Genomic DNA, 21,020 nt, shown 5'->3' on the forward strand with positions numbered 1-21,020 from the left:
AGTCTCAAATCTCTTGAAGAATGAAACAGGTTTCCCTCAAGAATTTCCCTGTATTTAGCACCATCCATCATTCCTTCAATTCTGACCAGTTTCCCAGTCCCTGCCGATGAAAAACATCCCCATGGGGATGATGTTCTCGCGGTGATGTGAGGTGTTGGGTTTGCGCCAGACATAGCGTTTTCCTTGATGGCCAAAAAGCGCAATTTTTGTCTCATCTAACCAGAGTACATTCTTCCATATGTTTGGGGAGTCTCCCACATGCCTTTTGGCGAACACCAAACATGTTTGCTTAATTTTTTTCTTTAAGCAATGGCTTTTTTCTGGCCACTCTTCCATAAAGCCCAACTCTGTGGAATGTACGACTTAAAGTGGTCCTATGGACAGAAACTTCAATCTCTTCTGTGGAGCTTTGCAGCTCCTTCAGGGTTATCTTTGGTCTCTTTGTTGCCCCTCTGATTAATGCCCTCCTTGCCTGGTCCGTGAGTTTTGGTGGGCGGCCCTCGCTTGGCAGGTTTGTTGTGGTGCCATATTCTTTCCATGTTTTAATAATGGATTTAATGCTGCTCCGTGGGATGTTCAAAGTTTCTGATATTTTTTTATAACCCAACCCTGAACTGTACTTCTCCACAACTTTGTCCCTGACCTGTTTGAAGAGCTCCTTGGTCTTCATGGTGCCGCTTGCTTGGTAGTGCCCCTTGCTTAGTGGTGTTGCAGACTCTGGGGCCTTTCAGAACAGGTGTATATCTACTGATATCATGTGACAGATCATGTGATACTTAGATTGCACACAGGTGTACTTTATTTAACTAATTATGTGACTTCTGAAGGTAATTGATTGCACCATATCTTATTTAGGGGCTTCATAGCAAAGGGGGTGAATACATATGCACCCACCACTTTTCCTGGTGGTATTCAGGATGTGTGTGCTAGCTGCTTACAGTGTAGAGGTAGTCAGGCTGTGTCGGCCTATTGGGTTGTACCATATGTTCATCAAGGAAGAGGCAGATCTTAATCGAGGGGAATGCAAGTAAAGGTTGAATGAGGCTATGTATTTTATGAGTATACATGTACCTACCATCTGTATGTAGCTACCCTCTGTATGCACAGTGCATTCGGAAAGTATTCAGACCCCTTGACATTTTCCACATTTTGTTACGTTACAGCCTTATTCTGAAATTGATTAAATTGTTATTTCCCCTAATCAATCTACACACAATACCCCATAATGACAAAGCAAAAACTGATTTCTAGAATTTTTTACTAATTTATAAAAAATTTAAAGAATTATATCACATTTACATAAGAATTCAGACCCTTTACTCAGTACTTTGTTAAAGCACCTTTGGCAGCGATTACAGCCTCTCTGTACTTCGCTCAGTTCATCTATCCCTTGATCCTAGCTAGTCTCCCAGTCCCTGCCGCTGAAAAACATCCCCACAGCATGATGCTGCCCCCGCCATGCCTCAGCTTAGAGTAGTGCCAGGTTTCCTCCAGACGTGACGCTTGGCATTCAGGCCAAATAGTTAAATCTTGGTTTCATCAGACCAGAGAATGTTATTTCAAACTCCAAGTGGGCTGTCATGTGCCTTTTACTGAGGAGTGGCTTCCGTCTGGCCACTCTACCATAAAGGCCGTCTGGCCACTCTACCAAAAAGGTCACCTCCCTGACCAAGGCCCTCTCCCCTGATTGCCGGGCGGCCAGCTCTAGGAAGAGTCTTGGTGGTTCCAAACTTCTGCCATTTAAGAATGATGGAGGCCACTGTGTTCTTGAAGACCTTCAATGCTGAAGAACTTTTTTGGTACCTTTCCCCAGATGTGTGCCTCGACACAATCCTGTCTCTGAGCTCTACGGACAATTCCTTCGACCTCATGGTTTGGTTTTTGCTCTGACATGCACTGTCAACTGTGGGACCTTATATGGACAGGTGTGTGCCTTTCCAAATCATGTCCAATCAATTGAATTGACCACAGGTGAACCCCAATCAAATTGTAGAAACATCTCAAGGATGATCATGGAAACAAAATGCACCTGAGCTCAATTTTGAGTCTCATAGCAAAGGGTCTGAATACTGAATACTTTATTATTTTTTTTTATAAATTAGCAAACATTTCTAAAAACCCGTTTTTGCTTTGTCATTATGGTGTATTGTGTGTAGATTGATGAGGGGAAAAAAATATTTTATACATTTTAAAATAAGGCTGTAACGTAACAAAATGTGGAAAAAGGGAAGGGGTCTGAATACTTTCCGAATGCACTGTAGCTACCCTATGTATGTAGCCATCCTTTGCTGTTTAAGTCTGCTGTCTTAGTTGAGTTCTCCTCACACTCTTGTTTCTTCTCAGGGAAAAGAGGACTTTGAGCGGCAGCAGAAAGAGCTCCTGGAGAAAGAGAACATCATTAAACAGAGCAAGGTGCAGCTGGGACAGGAACAGGTAAAGGCTTTTTTCTCTCTCCTTTTCTCTGTTCTGTTCTGCTCTGTTCTTCTTGTCCCACTGGGCAGACACTGGTTGAATCCAAGTTTTTTTCCACATCATTTCAATGAAATTACGATGAACAAACTTGGAAAAGATGTTGAATTGACATCTGTGCCCAGTAGGTTCTCTGTTCTGTTCTTCTCTGTTCTGTTCTGTTCTTCTCTGTTCTGTTCTGTTCTTCTCTGTTCTGTTCTGTTCTTCTCTGTTTTGTTCTGTTCTTCTCTGTTTTGTTCTGTTCTTCTCTGTTCTGTTCTGTTCTTCTCTGTTCTGTTCTGTTCTCCTTTGTTCTGTTCTGTTTGTCTCTGTTCTGTTCTTCTCTGTTCTGTTCTGTTCTGTTTGTCTCTGTTCTGTTCTGTTCTTCTCTGTTCTGTTCTTCTCTGTTTGTCTCTGTTCTGTTCTTCTCTGTTCTGTTCTGTTCTGTTTGTCTCTGTTCTGTTCTGTTCTTCTCTGTTCTGTTCTTCTCTGTTTGTCTCTGTTCTGTTCTTCTCTGTTCTGTTCTGTTCTGTTTGTCTCTGTTCTGTTCTGTTCTTCTCTGTTCTGTTCTTCTCTGTTTGTCTCTGTTCTGTTCTTCTCTGTTTTGTTCTGTTCTTCTCTGTTCTGTTCTGTTCTTCTCTGTTCTGTTCTGTTCTTCTCTGTTTTGTTCTGTTCTTCTCTGTTCTGTTCTGTTCTTCTCTGTTCTGTTCTGTTCTTCTCTGTTCTGTTCTGTTCTTCTCTGTTCTGTTCTGTTCTTCTCTGTTCTGTTCTGTTCTTCTCTGTTCTGTTCTGTTCTTCTCTGTTCTGTTCTGTTCTTCTCTGTTCTGTTCTGTTCTTCTCTGTTCTGTTCTGTTCTCCTTTGTTCTGTTCTGTTTGTCTCTGTTCTGTTCTTCTCTGTTCTGTTCTGTTCTGTTTGTCTCTGTTCTGTTCTGTTCTTCTCTGTTTGTCTCTGTTCTGTTCTTCTCTGTTCTGTTCTGTTCTGTTTGTCTCTGTTCTGTTCTTCTCTGTTCTGTTCTGTTCTGTTTGTCTCTGTTCTGTTCTGTTCTTCTCTGTTCTGTTCTTCTCTGTTCTGTTCTTCTCTGTTCTGTTCTGTTCTTCTCTGTTCTGTTCTTCTCTGTTCTGTTCTTCTCTGTTCTGTTCTGTTCTGTTCTTCTCTGTTCTGTTCTGTTCTGTTTGTCTCTGTTCTGTTCTTCTCTGTTTTGTTCTTCTCTGTTTCGTACTATTCACATCATTTATGGAACAAACATTATTCAATGAAACACGCAGTGGATGACCTTTCTAGCATGGGTTCATAGAAGGTACCTAGAACAAATCAGCGCCAACATGTGCTACATGAACATCTGTCCCCCTCTGACAGAGCAGCCCACCAGGCAGATGGCCTCAGGGCACACATACATAGAAGAGGAGATGAACCTTTTCACTCCTGTAATCCTCCATGAATTATGTTACGCTCTCTATGGAAAAAATGATGATAATTCCTTCTGTTTTATACTAATATGATGGAATTGACAGGTAGGATGTATTTTCATCATGTTTATTGTGTACGAGAGATTTCCGTCTCCCGTCTCGCCACAATCCTTAACTCATTTGTGTAAATATGAAGAAAGAAATATCAACTCTCTTTCAACCTTCACAGATGAACCAGTTCAAGCAATTGGAGCAAGAGGTGATCAAACCAGTGGAGAATGACATCACGCAGTGGATCTCCCAGCAGCACCCGACAGGCCCCTCCTCCCCCTCAGGCCCCTCCTCCTCCCCGTCAGACACCTCCTCCTCTCCCTCCCCCTCCCTGACAGGAGGCAGGGCCCAGCTGTGTGGGCGGGACCGTCAGCTGCTGGGCTTCTACGCAGAGCAGTGCCAGCAGCACTTTGTCACGTTGCTCAAGGCCGTGGACGCTTTCTTTGGCTGCGTGGGCGCTGGCCAGCCGCCCCGCATCTTTGTGGCGCACAGCAAGTTTGTCATCCTCAGCACTCACAAACTGGTATTTATTGGGGACACTCTGTCCAGGCAGGCAGCCACGCCCGAGGTGGCCAACCGGGTGATGAACTCTAGCAATGTGCTTTGCGACCTGCTGAAGACTGTGGTGGGAGCCACTAAGACGGCCGCGTTGCACTACCCCAACACAGCCGCCGTTCAGGACATGGTGGACAGAGTCACGGATCTCTCACACCACGCTCAACAGTTCAAAGAACAGCTGCTGCAGATGGCTGCTTTGTGATAGTTTGTGTTGTCACTACCTGGTCCCGCCTATTGCACCATAGCATCCTATGTGTATATACCGTATATATCTATAAATGTATATTGCTCGTTGTTAATCTTAAGAGTTTTTTGGGGGGCTGTTCTGTACATATTTGGCTCTATTTTTGTGTAGAATGTTTTTATATACAGTACCAGTCAAAAGTTTGGATACACCTACTCATTCCAGGGTTTTTCTTTATTTTTACTATATTCTACATTGTAGAATAATAGTGAAGACATCAAAACTATGAAATAACACACATGGGATCATGTAGTAACCAAAAAACTGTTAAACAAATCAAAATATATTTTATATGTGAGATTCTTCAAAGTAGCCACCCTTTGCCTTGATGACAGCTTTGCACACTCTTGGTATTCTCTCAACCAGCTTCATGAGGTAGTCACCTGGAATGAATTTCAATTAACAGGTCTGCCTTGTTAAAAGTTCATTTGTGGAATTTCTTTCCTTAATGCATTTGAGCCAAGGTAGGGGTGGTATACAAAAGATAGCCCTATTTGGTAAAAAGCCAAGTCCATATTATGGCAAGAACAGCTCAAATAAGCACGAAAAAGCGACAGTCCATCATTACTTTAAGACATGAAGGTCAGTCAATCCGGAACATTTCAAGAACTTTGAAAGTTTCTTCAAGTGCAATCGCAAAAACCATCAAGCACTATGATGAAACTGTCTCTCATGAGGACCGCCACAGGAAAGGAAGACCCAGAGTTACCTCTACTGCAGAGGATAAATTCATTAGAGTTACCAGCCTCAGAAATTGCAGCCCAAATAAATGCTTCACAGAGTTCATGTAACAGACACATCTCAACTACAACTGTTCAGAGGAGACTGCGTGAATCAGGCCTTCATGGTCAAATTGCTGCAAAGAAACCACTACTAAAGGACACCAATAATAAGAAGAGACTTGCTTGGGCCAAGAAACACGAACAATGGACATTAGACTGGTGGAAATCTGTCCTTTGGTCTGACGAGTAAAAATTTGAGAATTTTAGTTCCAACCGAAATGTCTTTGTGAGACGCAGAGTAAGTGAACGATTGATCTTTGCATGTGTAACGCACTGACCATAGATTGCTTTGTATGTTTCTATTTTTTGTTTGGTCAGGGTGTGATGTGGGTGGGCATTCTATGTTTGTATGTCTATGTTTTCTATTTCTATTGTGTTTGACCTGGTATGGTTCCCAATCAGAGGCAGCTGTCAATCGTTGTCTCTGATTGAGAACCATACTTAGGTAGCCTGTTTTCCCACTTTGAGTTGTGGGTGATTGTTTTCTGTTTTGTGTGTATACCTTACAGGACTGTTTCGTTGTCTCTCTTTGTTGTATTTTGTTCATTCAGTGTTCAGTTTATTTACTAACATTAACATGAACACTTACCACGCTGCACCTTGGTCTTCTCCTTCTCCCGAAGACAATCGTAACAGCATGTGTGGTTCCCACCGTGAAGCATGGAGGAGGAGGTGTGATGGTGTGGGGGTGCTTTGCTGGTGACACTGTCATGATGTATTTAGAATTCAAGGCACACTTAACCAGCATGGCCACCACAGCATTCTGCAGCGATACACCATCCAATTTGGTTTGCGCTTAATGGGACTTTCATTTGTTTTTCAACAGTCAATGAACCCTCTGGAACTTTCATGACGCACACCTGTCCCCTATTCCCACTGATTAGTACATGTATATATGTTCCCTTTGGTTTCCATGGTCTTGTCGATTATTTTTACAATGTGAGTGTGAGTACCTGTGCTGTGTGTTTTGGGCTTTCGTGCCCTTGTGGATTGCGCAGATGATTACGGGTCTCGTCCCGTGGGTTAATCGTTGTGCGAGTGTGTTATTTATTCGAGGTGCTCCTCGCTCTTTTGTTTGGGTTTCAACCCTGTGTTTTTGTTACGTGTTTGTTTGGTCTTCGTCCCCGTGTCTTTACACGGCACGCCGTAATTTGGCGCTTAATAAAAAAAATATTACGCATTCTTGCGTCTGTCTCCCGAGTCATTCATGCCAACGTGACATCCAGGCTGTGTAAAGGCTATTTGACCAAGAAGGAGAGTGATGGAGTGCTGCATCAGATGACCTGGCCTCCACAATCACCTGACCTCAACCCAATTGAGATGGTTTGGGATGAGTTGGACCACAGAGTAAAGGAAAAGCAGCCAATAAATGCTCAGCATATGTGGGAACTCCTTCAAGACTGTTGGAAAAGCATTCCAGGTGAAGCTGGTTGAGAGAATGCCAAGAGTGTGCAAAGCTGTCATCAAAATATAAATACAAAATATAAAATATATTTAGATTTGTTTAATACTTTTTTGGTTACTACATGATTCCATATGTGTTATGTCATAGTTTTGATGTCTTCTACAATGTAGAACATAGTAAAAATAAAGAAAAACCCTTGAATGTGTAGGTGTGTCCAAACTTTTGACTGGTACTCCATTTAATTAAGATATGAAATATATAGATATGATATATGTGTCTTTTTAGGGTGATTTGGACATATTTTCGTAACATTCCCGTTTCATATATTATAAAGCACCTAATGATGATGACGTCCTTTTTTTTTTTTTACCTGTAGATTGTTGACGCACCCTACTGCTGGAAATGACGTCAGTGCTTTGTGCAAATCGTTTGATGTCGCACTCTTTTATTGAAAAGGGGGTAGGGCTCTCAACAGACAAAGTAAAGGACTGTTCTTACCCATATGACTGTGTCTTTTTTTATAAAGTGTGTTAACTGCTAGAAGACTAGTGGGCGCCACTTTGTTTTCAGACACTGCACATGACATGACATAACCAAGCCTTGTTAAATCTCACTTATGTTATTGCACACACACACACAACTGTCGGACATGTTTGCCTGGATAACAGTAACTAGAGACCTGAATGGCTGGCCTTGTACACAATATTGGCAACAACACTGAAACTCACAGCCAAAGCCTGGTATTCATCTTTCACATTCACCCAGAACTGGGTGTAGTTATTTGAAATAAATGAAATGGATATTACATGACCGGATGGTAAACAGCTCATGTTATGATGTAGCAGATCATATGTTAATATCATAACTGATGTAGCAGATCATATGTTAACATCAAAACTGATATGGCAGATCATATGTTAATATCATAACTGATATGGCAGATCATATGTTAATATCATAACTGATATGGCAGATCATATGTTAATATCATAACTGATATGGCAGATCATATGTTAATATCATAACTGATATGGCAGATCATATGTTAACATCAAAACTGATATGGCAGATCATATGTTAACATAACGGATGTATAGCAGATCACATGTTACCATCATAACTGATATGGCAGATCATATGTTAACATAACGGATGTATAGCAGATCACATGTTACCATCATAACTGATATGGCAGATCATATGTTAACATCAAGATAAGTCGTCTCTTCTCTTTTATCCTCTCGGATCCTCATGTAGCATGGCATGGAGCCAGTGAATAATTAGCTTTTCACGTGGCGTCGACTGGTAAGATGCTTCAGGAGGGGGGGTCACGTGTGCTAGGCAGAGGTCCTGGGTTGGAGCCTCATTGTAGGCCGAATCAGGAGGAAGCGGTACTCACTAAGCAGCGTGACGTCCTTTACACTCGCATGATATTTTCCATTCCATGTCATATTCAATGAGGATATCATCTGAGCCTCAGAGGGGACGGTGAAAGACGGGGATAAAAGGATTTCAAGGTAAGTGGGGCATGGCCAATGGAAAGGTGCCCATCCGTGCCAAATGTTCAGCCTTAGTGAGCCTGTGGAACATCCTTTATGGCGTGGGTTAGGGGTTACAGGGGGACTTAACACATCCTACTGATCTAGGAACTATCTTTAGTTAGCCTGTGGAACATCCTAGCATTAGCATTCTCTCCTTTCGTCTGTCATAACAGTGGATGGGGTCAGAATGTAGTTGTTTGTGCATAACAGTGTATGGGGTCAGCATTATAGTTAACCATGTTTTGAGGTTATATAGAGGGTTTTTTCACCTTTACTTTACTTTGTTTACAAACATTGGAGTAAAACAATATTATATTTTGGGTTCTGATGGGGTAAGACAGTTGAACTAAGCTCATGAGGCATTTATAAGTTACATTCTTCAATAATCAATGGGTACATTTCATTCATTTGTAAGTCCAACAATGCACATAGCAACTACTGATTGCCCCTTTAAAATACAACTCAAAACAACCATTATTTTGTTTCCCTCTACCCTCCTTCTGTCCCTCCTTTTCATTCCAGCCTGACTGAAATATACGTTATATATAGGTTGTCCCTGTGGCGAGGTGGGTCTGTAGCAATAAGGGACTGATAAAGGGCTGTGAAGGAGACGCCCATACCCCTGACTAGATACTCTCTGAGACTACTACCAACCCCATCAGAAAACCTAATTCAAGGGCTCTGAACACATAGCCTTGCTCTTAACAAGCCATCCGTGTTTTAATCACCAACTCCATTCAATAATTCACTGTTATCCCAGGGGATGAGAAGAGAAAAGGACTGGAATGGCTTTTAGAAGGTCTTCATGGTTTCATGCATGTTAGCATTAGAAGCCTCCTCCCTAAGTTTGTTTTATTCACTGCTTTAGCATACTCTGCCAACCCGGATGTCCTAGCCGTGTCTGAATCCTGGCTTAGGAAGACCACCAAAAACTCTGAAATCTCCATCCCTAACTACAACATTTTCAGACAAGATAGAACGACCAAAGGGGGCGGTGTTGTAATCTACTGCAGAGATAGCCTGCAGAGTTCTGTCCTACTATCCAGGTCTGTACCCAAACAATTTGAACTTCTACTTTTAAAAATCCACCTCTCTAAAAACAAGTCTCTCACCGTTGCCGCCTGCTATAGACCACCCTCTGCCCCCAGCTGTGCTCTGGACACCATATGTGAACTGATTGCCCCCCATCTATTTTCAGAGCTCGTGCTGCTAGGTGACCTAAACTGGTACATGCTTAACACCCCAGCCATCCTACAATCTAAGCTTGATGCCCTCAATCTCAAACAAATTATCAATGAACCTACCAGGTACCACCCCAAAGCCGTAAACACGGGCACCCTCATAGATATCATCCTAACCAACTTGCCCTCTAAATACACCTCTGCTGTTTTCAACCAAGATCTCAGCGATCACTGCCTCATTGCCTGCATCCGTAATGGGTCAGCGGACAAACGACCTTCACTCATCACTGTCAAACGCTCCCTGAAACACTTCAGCGAGCAGGCCATTCTAATCGACCTGGCCCGGGTATCCTGGAAGGATATTGACCTTATCCCGTCAGTAGAGGATGCCTGGTTATTTTGTTTAAATGCCTTCCTCACCATCTTAAATAAGCATGCCCCATTCAAGAAATTTAGAACCAGGAAACAGATAGAGCCCTTGGTTCTCTCCAGACCTGACTGCCCTTAACCAACACAAAAACATCCTATGGCGTTCTGCATTAGCATCGAACAGCCCCCGTGATATGCAACTTTTCAGGGAAGTTAGAAACCAATATACACAGGCAGTTAGAAAAGCCAAGGCTAGCTTTTTCAAGCAGAAATTTGCTTCCTGCAACACAAACTCAAAAAAGTTCTGGGACACTGTAAAGTCCATGGAGAATAAGAACACCTCCTCCCAGCTGCCCACTGCACTGAGGATAGGAAACTCTGTCACCACTGATAAATCCACTATAATTGAGAATTTCAATAAGCATTTTTCTACGGCTGGCCATGCTTTCCACCTGGCTACCCCTACCCCGGTCAACAGCACTGCACCCCCCACAGCAACTCGCCCAAGCCTTCCCCATTTCTCCTTCTCCCAAATCCAGTCAGCTGATGTTCTGAAAGAGCTGCAAAATCTGGACCCCTACAAATCAGCCGGGCTAGACAATCTGGACCCTTTCTTTCTAAAACTATCTGCCGAAATTGTTGCAACCCCTATTACTAGCCTGTTCAACCCCTCTTTCCTGTCGTCTGAGATTCTCAAAAAATGGAAAGCAGCTGCGGTCATCCCCCTCTTCAAAGGGGGGGACACTCTTGACCCAAATTGCTACAGACCTATATCTATCCTACCCTGCTTTTCTAAGGTCTTCGAAAGCCAAGTCAACAAACAGATTTCCGACCATTTCGAATCCCACCGCATCTTCTCCGCTATGCAATCTGATTTCAGAGCTGGTCATGGGTGCAACTCAGTCACGCTTAAGGTCCTAAACGATATCTTAACCGCCATCGATAAGAAACAATACTGTGCAGCCGTATTCATTGACCTGGCCAAGGCTTTTGACTCTGTCAATCACCACATCCTCATCGGCAGACTCGACAGCCTTGGTTTCTCAAATGATTGCCTCGCCTGGTTCACCAACTACTTCTCTGATAGAGTTCAGTGTGTCAAATCGGAAGGCCTGTTGTTCGGGCCTCTGGCAGTCTCTATGGGGGTGCCACAGGGTTCAATTCTTGGGCCGACTCTCTTCTCTGTATACAGTACATCAATGATGTCGCTCTTGCTGCTGGTGAGTCTCTGATCCACCTCTACACAGATGACATCATTCTGTATACTTCTGTCCCTTCTTTGGACACTGTGTTAACAACCCTCCAGACGAGCTTCAATGCCATACAACTCTCCTTCCGTGGCCTTCAACTGCTCTTAAATACAAGTAAAACTAAATGCATGCTATTCAACCGATCGCTGCCTGCACCTGCCCGCCTGTCCAGCATCACTACTCTGGACGGTTCTGACTTAGAATATGTGGACAACTACAAATACCTAGGTGTCTGGTTAGACTGTAAACTCTCCTTCCAGACTCACATCAAACATCTCCAATCCAAAGTTAAATCTAGAATTGGCTTCCTATTTCGCAACAAAGCATCCTTCACTCATGCTGCCAAACATACCCTCGTAAAACTGACCATCCTACCGATCCTCGACTTCGGCGATGTCATTTACAAAATAGCCTCCAGTACCCTACTCAATAAATTGGATGCAGTCTATCACAGTGCCATCCGTTTTGTCACCAAACCCCCATATACTACCCACCACTGCGACCTGTACACTCTCGTTGGCTGGCCCTCGCTTCATACTCGTCGCCAAACCCACTGGCTCCAGGTCATCTACAAGACCCTGCTAGGTAAAGTCCCGCTTATCTCAGCTCGCTGGTCACCATAGCAGCACCCACCTGTAGCACGCGCTCCAGCTGGTATATCTCTCTGGTCACCCCCAAAACCAATTCCTCCTTTGGCCGCCTCTCCTTCCAGTTCTCTGCTGCCAATGACTGGAACGAACTACAAAAATCTCTGAAACTGGAAACACTTATCTCCCTCACTAGCTTTAAGCACCAGCTGTCAGAGCAGCTCACAGATTACTGCACCTGTACATAGCCCATCTATAATTTAGCCCAAACAACTACCCCTTCCCCTACTGTATTTATTTATTTATTTTGCTCCTTTGCACCCCATTATTTCTATTTCTGCTTTGCACATTCTTCCACTGCAAATCTACCATTCCAGTTTTTTACTTGCTATATTGTAGTTACTTCACCACCATGGCCTTTTTTGCCTTTACCTCCCTTATCTCACCTCATTTGCTCACATTGAATATAGACTTATTTTTCTACTGTATTATTGACTGTATGTTTGTTTTACTCCATGTGTAACTCTGTGTTGTTGTATGTGTCGAACTGCTTTGCTTTATCTTGGCCAGGTCGCAATTGTAAATGAGAACTTGTTCTCAACTTGCATACCTGGTTAAATAAAGGTGAAATTAAAAAATGATATATTTTTTTTAAACCCAGGCTGCCGACTAACACGGTAAATCAGGAGGATGTGTCATTCCCCTAAGTAAGTCTCAGGTCCTGGCTGACAAGATTCTGCTCTGATTTATCCTCAGATAAAAATGTCATCCAGGAAAATCGCGTCGCTGGCTCAGAAACAAGAGAAAGAAATGGTCCTTGGCTGAGTTAACCTGCAGACCTGGAGACTGGAAAGAGCTTGATGAATCAATGAGCTATTTCAGGACTGGAGGACTGACAGTCCTGGGAGACATCCCAAATGGCACCCTATTCCCTATATAGTGCACTACTTTTGAACCAATTGGCACCCTATTCCCTATATAGTGCACTACTTTTGAACCAAATGGCACCCTATTTCCTATATAGTGCACTACTTTTGAACCAAATGGCACCCTATTTCCTATATAGTGCACTACTTTTGAATAGAGCCCAAAGTAGTGCACTATACAGGGAATAGGGTGCCATTAGGGACACACTGAACTCACCTAAGGGGGTGAATGAAAGAAACAGCAGCTCCTGTCTGTCTGTGGGATGTGAGGGGGGAGAAGGCAGCTTGCCAAACAACTCACCTCTGGCTCACCGCTAACACACAGTGTAGGAACAACAGCGGGTCACGCAGGCAAGCTAGGTGCTCACAAAGGCAGATGGATTAAGCTGTGCTCTGCTGTTCCCTGGGCAGTTGTCTGTGCTCCTCAATGAGACACTGTCTAGTCCTGACAGGAAACTCCAAACAGGTGTTTGGCTGGATGTATGGGGGTTGTATGAGTGAGGGATGTACAGGGTAGCTGGTCAACAGCCAACCAAGTCAGCTACTATGTTCACCTGGCTGTTGAGTGTAAAATCACGACAAGGTCAGTTAACCCAATGAGTCCCACCATCGCGCCGGCGTGATTTAGGAATTCTAATTCCTTTTAAACATTGTGTGTTTGGATTCGTCTATTTATTCTGCATCCGCTGGCACCAACCATTAGTCTGCGTGATTAACAGGGGCTGAGCTAGATCAGTGTTTGTGAGACGAGGGCAGGTCCCGACAGAAGGGGCCCGTGGCCGGGGCCTTCTTTCAAAAAACATCTGTAGAGTCAGAATGGTTTGAGTTACAAACTATTAAAAGCGATTTATGAAAAGCTGAGACTCACACGAATACGTAACATGTTTTTGTACTTGCACATGTAAACAATTTCTGTACTCACGGCGTTCATATAAATGTATTTTTATCTGGTTTATGATTTGACTGACTTTCTATTTTTTTTTTTTTTATGTTTTACATTTGTTAATAAAACTCATTAATGTAACTGTTTAAATGAAAAGCCGATTTTTACTGGGGTCTCAGGGCTGATAGGGTTACGTGGAAATGATGTGCAATGCTACAAGTCAAGCACACGGGGGAGTGACAGAGAGATTTATATATAGAAAGAGTCGAGAGTCTATGTAATTTCCTTGGCTTACCACAATCATTTCCTGCAAAGTATTTGCAGGCTCTGAAATTACAGCTTTTTTGCTGTTGCTCAGCATGGGCTCTCGCTGCTCTTTAAAAAAAACGGCCCAGCTGCAGACAGCACAGTAGCTCGCAAAACACACTGTGAGAGGATATAAAGAGCCTTCATTAGCATTTCTGTTAAAGTGTGAGAGTATAAAGCCGCAAAAGCCATTTACTTCAGTGTTGTTTTGAAATTAGAAGCATCCGTTGAATGTGGAGGGATGAAACGGCTGGATGCCTGGGATTTCAATGTTGTACTTTATTGTAGTTGAGTATCTGAGTCATTTCAGCCCATTTAACTGTCAAGGCTGCTCATACAAATCATTCACAATGACAGAAAGGTTTTTTTCAACATCACACAGCCACAAAGTTTAGCTTGATACACTTGAAATACAGCGACATCCCAAATTAAAACTGGCTGGTTTCAAACTCTTTGAAGACTGATTTACTCCATTGTTCTACAATGCTGGACAATACTGCCTCCTGTTGTTCAGTCCCTGTAAGCAGACATGACATGAACGTGACGGGGGAAAACCACAATACGTAAGTCTATGGGGTGAAAGGGTTAAACGAAGGCTGACTTTCAAAAGAATGAGGGACAGACATAGTGTCAGAATTCAGGCTGTATATGTGTAAGACACAATAACACACGGAGAAAGTTATCAGCCATTGACGTGACATTAACCAAATTAAACCTACAGTAAAATGTTATGATTACAATTTCCCTAAAGAACTGTCTACGTCAATGTTAGATTCTTAAAATTATCAGTTATCAGCTTTGCAAAAATGAAATTTAAAAGAAATGTATTTCTACACAGAGTTTAAGAAATATATTTATTATGAGGCTAAATTACAGCAATAGCCAAAACAAACTTAAAAATTTGACCAGCATCACATGTAAAAACCATTACACATAGAATTGAATTTTTGTACAATGCTGTGCGGCTATAGGCTTATAACTGGATCAGAGGCCATGTGACCAACTAGAGGAAAGGATGCCATCTAGACAGGCACTGGTACAGAGGCTCAGGGGACTACTCGGGAGGCCATCGACTATAGCTGCAGCTTGGAGCCCAGGCTACACGTCTACTGGGAACCAGCGAGCCAGAGCTTCAGTTAGCCTATTCTATTGCCTTCCTGGGGAGCTCTGGGGCCATGTGTGTCAAGCACATCAGAGTAGGAGTGCTGACATTTTAGGATCACACATCACTGGGAAGGGAACTATGCTAGCTGTAGCTTGGAGCCCTGGGGTGTATTCATTAGTGCATACCATAGCAAAGTGTTTTGCAACGAAAAACAAAAACAAATGTTTCTTATCAGACAAGTTCAGGTTAGGTCCACCCCGTTTGGTTCCTATTGAATACACCCCAGTTAACACCTCGGGGAGGCTAGCTGGCCAGAGCAATGAGCTATAGCCTATTTGTTGCCTTCCTAGGGAACTCTGTGTATAAAGCGGATCAGAGTAGTGGTGCTGATCTAGGATCAGGTCCCCCCTGTCCATGTACTTGTATTCAATGTGATTTAAAGGGCAAGAATGATCCTAAATCAGCAATTCTACTCTGAGACAGATACAGCCCCTGGACATTGTCTTCACGGTGTTATTACAACCCTCTCGGTCTTAAGGGTAATCAACCGTTCCGTTGCATATGTAGTCTGAACAACAAAATAACAAAAAAAAAAATAACATTCCTTTCATTGCACTTTTGTTACAAATAAAGTGAAATTTACTGGCATGGAGGAACTTCGGTTGTCAGTTATGCAAATTGTTTCATTCAGTTTCTCTTCTAGAAGTTATTTTGCCTCTGAAAGTAAATGATAAATGAGCCTGTTTATACAACACTTTGTCTATGTGTCTGAATATAGGCTTTACTACAAACACACGTATGTTCAAATAAACACACTCTCATAAAACATGCGCGCGCACACACACACACACACACACACACACACACACACACACACACACACACACACACACACACACACACACACACACACACACACACACACACACACACACACACACACACACACACACACACACACACACACACACGACAGAGAACTCACACTCAGCTGTCTGCTGTTGGAGAAACAGATTCCAAATGCAGGTGTCAGCAGCATGACAGCCAATCAGAGCTGACCATGTTCCAGTGTCAGCCAGTCAGAGCTGACCATGTTCCAGTGTCAGCCAATCAGAGCTGACCATGTTCCAGTGTCAGCCAATCTTTTATTTAACTAGGCAAGTCAGTTAAGAACAAATTCTTATTTACAATGACAGCCTCCCCCGGCCAAAACCTAACCTGAACGACACTAACCCGGACAACGCTGGGCCAATTGTGCGCCGCCCTATGGGACTCTCAATCACGGCCGGTTGAGATACAGCCTGGAATCGAACCAGGGTCTGTAGTGACGCCTCTAACACTGAGATGCAGTGCCTTAGACCGCTGCGCCCCTCGGGAGTCCACAGAGCTGACCATGTTCCAGCGTCAGCCAATCAGAGCTGACCATGTCACAGCGTCAGCCAATTAGAGCTGACCATGTTACAGTGTCAGCCAGTCAGAGGTGACCATGTTACAGTGTCAGCCAGTCAGAGCTGACTATGTTACAGTGTCAGCCAGTCAGAGCTGACCATGTTACAGCGTCAGCCAATTAGAGGTGACCATGTTGCAGTGTCAGTGAAGGCCAGGTGAAGAGACCAGACATGCTGCTCAGTACATACACGGTGAACAGCTAAAATACATATTTGAAACATGAACAAGTGGCATACAGAATGTTCCATGATTTGATGGCTTGTCCCTTTATAATATCAGCAGCTGTGCCTAGTCTAGTAAGAAGAACGTGTCCAGGAGAGAAAAGTAGAGTGTCAAGTGTCATCAACGAGGATGTCTTTAGTAGTGCAGAGTGGAGGGGTGGATTTCATCAGGAGAGGCAGCAGTATACACGGACATGGGAGTAGTATGCCATTCCAAATCATGCAATTTATTAAAGGGGTTTTTGTCCACCACTGTTTCCTAGTGGGACGGCTGGTTTGGTGAACAACAGGACAGGGTGTGGCCGACAGCGGATGGGTGAGGTAATCTATGTAGTACTATTAGGAGGAACAGCCCTCTGGCGGGCAGTCTTGGGCCTCTGGCGTGGGGGTGGAGGAGAGGTACGTTCGCTCCTGGATTCGGACGGTTGGGTCTCGGCCTGTGGAGAGCCGGTGTCGCCCAACATCTCACGCAGGAACTTGAACTTGGACAGGAAGAGCTGCCAGACAACATACCAACCTGAGGGGCCAAACAGAGCAAAGGTCATCCAGGAGAAAGTGAACACTGACTGTGCGTAAGAATCAAATAATGAACTTGTATTTGAGTCAGTGACCACGTTTACATGCACACAGTATTCCGGATAGTAACCCATATCCCGCTTAGGGCCTTATTCGGGATAAGCTGTTTACATGCACCTTTGATATCCCACTCACTAGTATCCATGAATAAACAGAATATTCCTCATTTAAATTCATATGGGTTAGAAATGTAATATAATATTTACTCCTGCAGAATTGTGCATTTCTTGCAGTAAAATGATACAATAAATGTTAATTTTATCTCGGGAAAAGGACTGGAGAAATATGATTTGTTTCTTTCAGCATCTCTTGAGAAAATATGAATATGTCTATAATGTGTTATCTTTGACACTGTTATGCAAGCAGACAGTATTTCAACCACATAAAATGTGAATATGTCTATAATGTGTTGTCTCCAGACAAACTGAAGTCAGCTTTTCATTTCCTTAAAACCGGTCAAACTGATGACATTTTGCACAGGACCAATCTTTCCACTGTTTTGGAGTTATTGTGTTTTCTCCCCGGTCCCTAAATGAAACAGACAACTTTACCAGTGTTAACTAGATTACTAATGCATTCATTCTATCAATGTATGACATTATTCTGGTGATAACTACTTTATTTAGTCTTCTGGGGCAACAAGTTATGACAGAAGAGAAGCTAAATTTATCCAACTTATAGTTGACAAACAAATGGTCTACCAAATGTCAGAAATTATGTCCTACCAAATGTCAGAAATTATAAAAATGTCCTACCAAATGTCATAAATTATAAGCAAAAACTTCTCTAAAAAAGGAGTGAAAGTAACCAGTAGGCTATATGGTCCAGTATGGAGTGTCAGCAAAACAAATCATACTGAACAAAAATAAACACACAACATGTGAAGTGTTGGTCCCATGTTTCATGAGCTGAAATAAATAATATTATACGTACAAAAAGCTTACTAATCTCAAATTTGTTTACATCCCTGATAGTGAGCATTTCTTCTTTGCCAAGATAATCCATCCACCTGACAGGTGTGGCATATCAAGAAGCTGATTAAACAGCATGATCATTAAAATAAAAGGCCACACTAAAATGTGTAGTTTTGTCACACAACGCCACAAACGTCTTAAGTTTTGAGGGAGCGTGCAATTGGCATGACTGCAGGAATGTCCACCAGAGCTGTTTAACTGTTTGTTTTTTTAACTTGGCAAGAGTTGTCCACCAGAGCTGTTGCCAGAGGACTTAATGTTAATTTCCTACCATAAGCCGCCTCCAACGTCATTTTAGAGAATTTGGCAGTATGTCCAACCGGCCTCACAACCTCAGACCATGTGTAACCACGCCGGCCCAGGACCTCCACCAATTCATAACAGCTATGAGGTGCTAACTACGAACCTATAATACCATGATGTGTATTGAGGTCTTGCACAGTCACTGCTCCTAAGTAAAGATTGTTAGCTGCTAACATGAGATCTTGAATACGTACAGTAGCTAGCTATAATGGCAACGCTAGCTAGCTACTGTAGCTAACGGTTAGCTGATAAATTTCGAAGCTGTGTCAGAAGTTCTCGTCAAATCTCAGTAACGTTAATCTCACAACATTCAAGAAAACTGAAAAATAACGAATGTAACACATTTGTTACTTACCAAAAACCATGAAGAGTAACGCGCACACAAGGGTGGCCACAATTACCAGCACAGTGAGACCAACGCTTTGCCACATTTTGTCTTCTTGTCAGTGCTTGCTAGCTAGCTCTAGTTACCAAGTAAGTAAACAGATGTTTACAGCTAGCTCGTTAAATCGCTTTAGTTTAGAGTTGAGTCCGTTAACTCATTCGACAGACTGACACTGACATACCGTTTACAGGTGTTGTTTGCCACATCATAAACGTTATAACATAATTCCTCGCTTCAACACGGGTGGATGAAGCTAACTAGTTGTTAAGGAAAACAAACCCCTCATTGCCGATACGGTCAGCTGGTCAGACAGTCTGCCCCTCTGTAAAAATGTCAACGTCGCTTTGCTTTGCCTAAATCATGGACGGATAGCTAGGTATCACAGGAGGATGCAGTATCGTTCATATCTACATTATTGCAAAATAAATACAGTACAGACAGAGACCACAAAATCATTGGTCTCGAAATGAAGCTGTGCATTAGGCTGAAGACCAGCATTGCCTTTTGGGTACTGTAGTCCATTTCCTCACTTTGTAGTTCCACAAAACATGGGGCGAATCATAATAAGATATCAATTATTTATTAGTAACAGTTTATGAAGATATGAATTATGTGCGCATCTTAATAATATTTTGTAATTAATTGCATTTGTTTATTTTCACAATCATTGCAGCTGGGCAGCTATTTCCTCTAATCTTGTCAGCATAGATTCAAAACATCTTTAAGTGACATATTTGGAGTGATTAACACAACTGAAGCACAATTTGACAACTACAGATCAACAACTTTTTGTTGTTGTTGATCTGGATCAATTTGCTGACATCTTCAGCCAAGTTGATGAAGATCTTCAACATGTAACCAGGACATGTCTATTTTCACAGCTCCCAGTCAAATTCAAGAGGCACGTCTTTCATCTTCTCCATGTAGATCTGGTCAAACATCTCACTCTGGGCCACAGTGAACATAGTCTTCCAGTCCCCAACCTTCCCTGGTCAGAGACAAAACAGACAGCATTTTGAGGGCATTATTTTTTGTGATATTTTCCTTGTTGAATTCTGTAACAAATAGTTGAAATTGACTTCATGATTAGCGCAATATTTTTTAATGTGGATCACATATACCCATACCTTTTCTAATAAAGGATCCACTTTGTTCAAAAAATGCTGGATGCTGTTTATCACATCTAGCCTGTGGGTCTTCCTTCATGTTCTTGAAGGAGGATTTGTCCACGATTGTGTCAATGGTTTGGTCATCCAGCTTTTTTCCCAAGAAGTTTGATATCCTGACAACTGCACCTCGTGTGTCCTGAAAGCAATTGTTATAGTTTGATTACTAGTCTCAGCAATACACTGTGTACAAAACATTAGGAACACCTCCCTTTTCCCCTCAGAACAGACTCAATTTGTCGGGGCATGGACTACAAGGTGTCGAAAGCATTCTACAAGGTGTCGAAAGTTGGCTGGATGTCCTTTGGGTGGTGGACCATTCTGTATACACACAGGAAACTGTTAAGCATTTAAAAAAACAGCAGCGTTACAGTTCTTGACACGTTCAAAGAGGTGTGCCTGGCATACCCTGTTCAAAGGCACTTCAATATTTTGTCTTTCCCATTCACCCTCTAAATGCCACACATACACAATACATCTCAGTTGTCTCAAGGCTTAAAACATATTTAACCTGTAAAATTCATCTTTGTGAGCATACCAATCAGCAACATGATCAAACCAAGAGCCCCCGAGAACTAAGAAAGAAACATTATTAGGGTATTTCACATTGACACTTTGGACATGTTTTGAATCGGTGAAAAAATGTGTTTAAACTTCTGAGATATACTCACCCTCCCCCTTGAGAAATTGAATCAGAAATGTATTAAAGTCAGGTTCGCTCTTAAGGACTTTCGTGAACTTTTGGAGATGAAATAAGGACACAGCAACATCCTTTGGGTTCCTGGCTATGTAGATCACCTTAATAAACAATTGCCCCAATTAGAATGCAGCCTTATCAATATAACTTGAACACCACAATACAAAACTAATACAGTACATTGTAGATTCAATTGATGTAAATTA

General features: G+C 42.5%; 2 protein-coding genes across 2 annotated transcripts in view; one reads left to right on the plus strand and one right to left on the minus strand.

Annotated features, from left to right (window-relative positions):
• The window catches only part of LOC120022752 (enhancer of filamentation 1-like), a 65,186-nt gene extending 60,285 nt beyond the window's left edge, over positions 1-4,901 (plus strand). The window contains exons 6-7 of the mRNA XM_038966745.1: positions 2,344-2,433; positions 4,085-4,901. Of these exons, the coding sequence (XP_038822673.1) occupies positions 2,344-2,433; positions 4,085-4,666 (672 nt within the window). The 3' untranslated portion in view covers positions 4,667-4,901. The remainder of the gene's footprint in view (positions 1-2,343; positions 2,434-4,084) is intronic.
• An 11,052-nt stretch (positions 4,902-15,953) lies between these two features.
• LOC120022676 (small integral membrane protein 13) lies at positions 15,954-19,438 on the minus strand. The gene is made up of 2 exons (XM_038966660.1): positions 18,922-19,438; positions 15,954-17,230 (listed from the first exon to the last, which is right to left on the minus strand). Exons 1-2 carry the CDS (start codon positions 18,995-18,997, stop codon positions 17,040-17,042), a joined length of 267 nt encoding a protein of 88 aa, XP_038822588.1. The 5' UTR covers positions 18,998-19,438; the 3' UTR covers positions 15,954-17,039.
• Between the last annotated feature and the right edge of the window lie 1,582 nt (positions 19,439-21,020).

Source organism: Salvelinus namaycush, chromosome 27, assembly GCF_016432855.1.
Source record: "Salvelinus namaycush isolate Seneca chromosome 27, SaNama_1.0, whole genome shotgun sequence".
Lineage (NCBI taxonomy): Eukaryota > Metazoa > Chordata > Actinopteri > Salmoniformes > Salmonidae > Salvelinus > Salvelinus namaycush.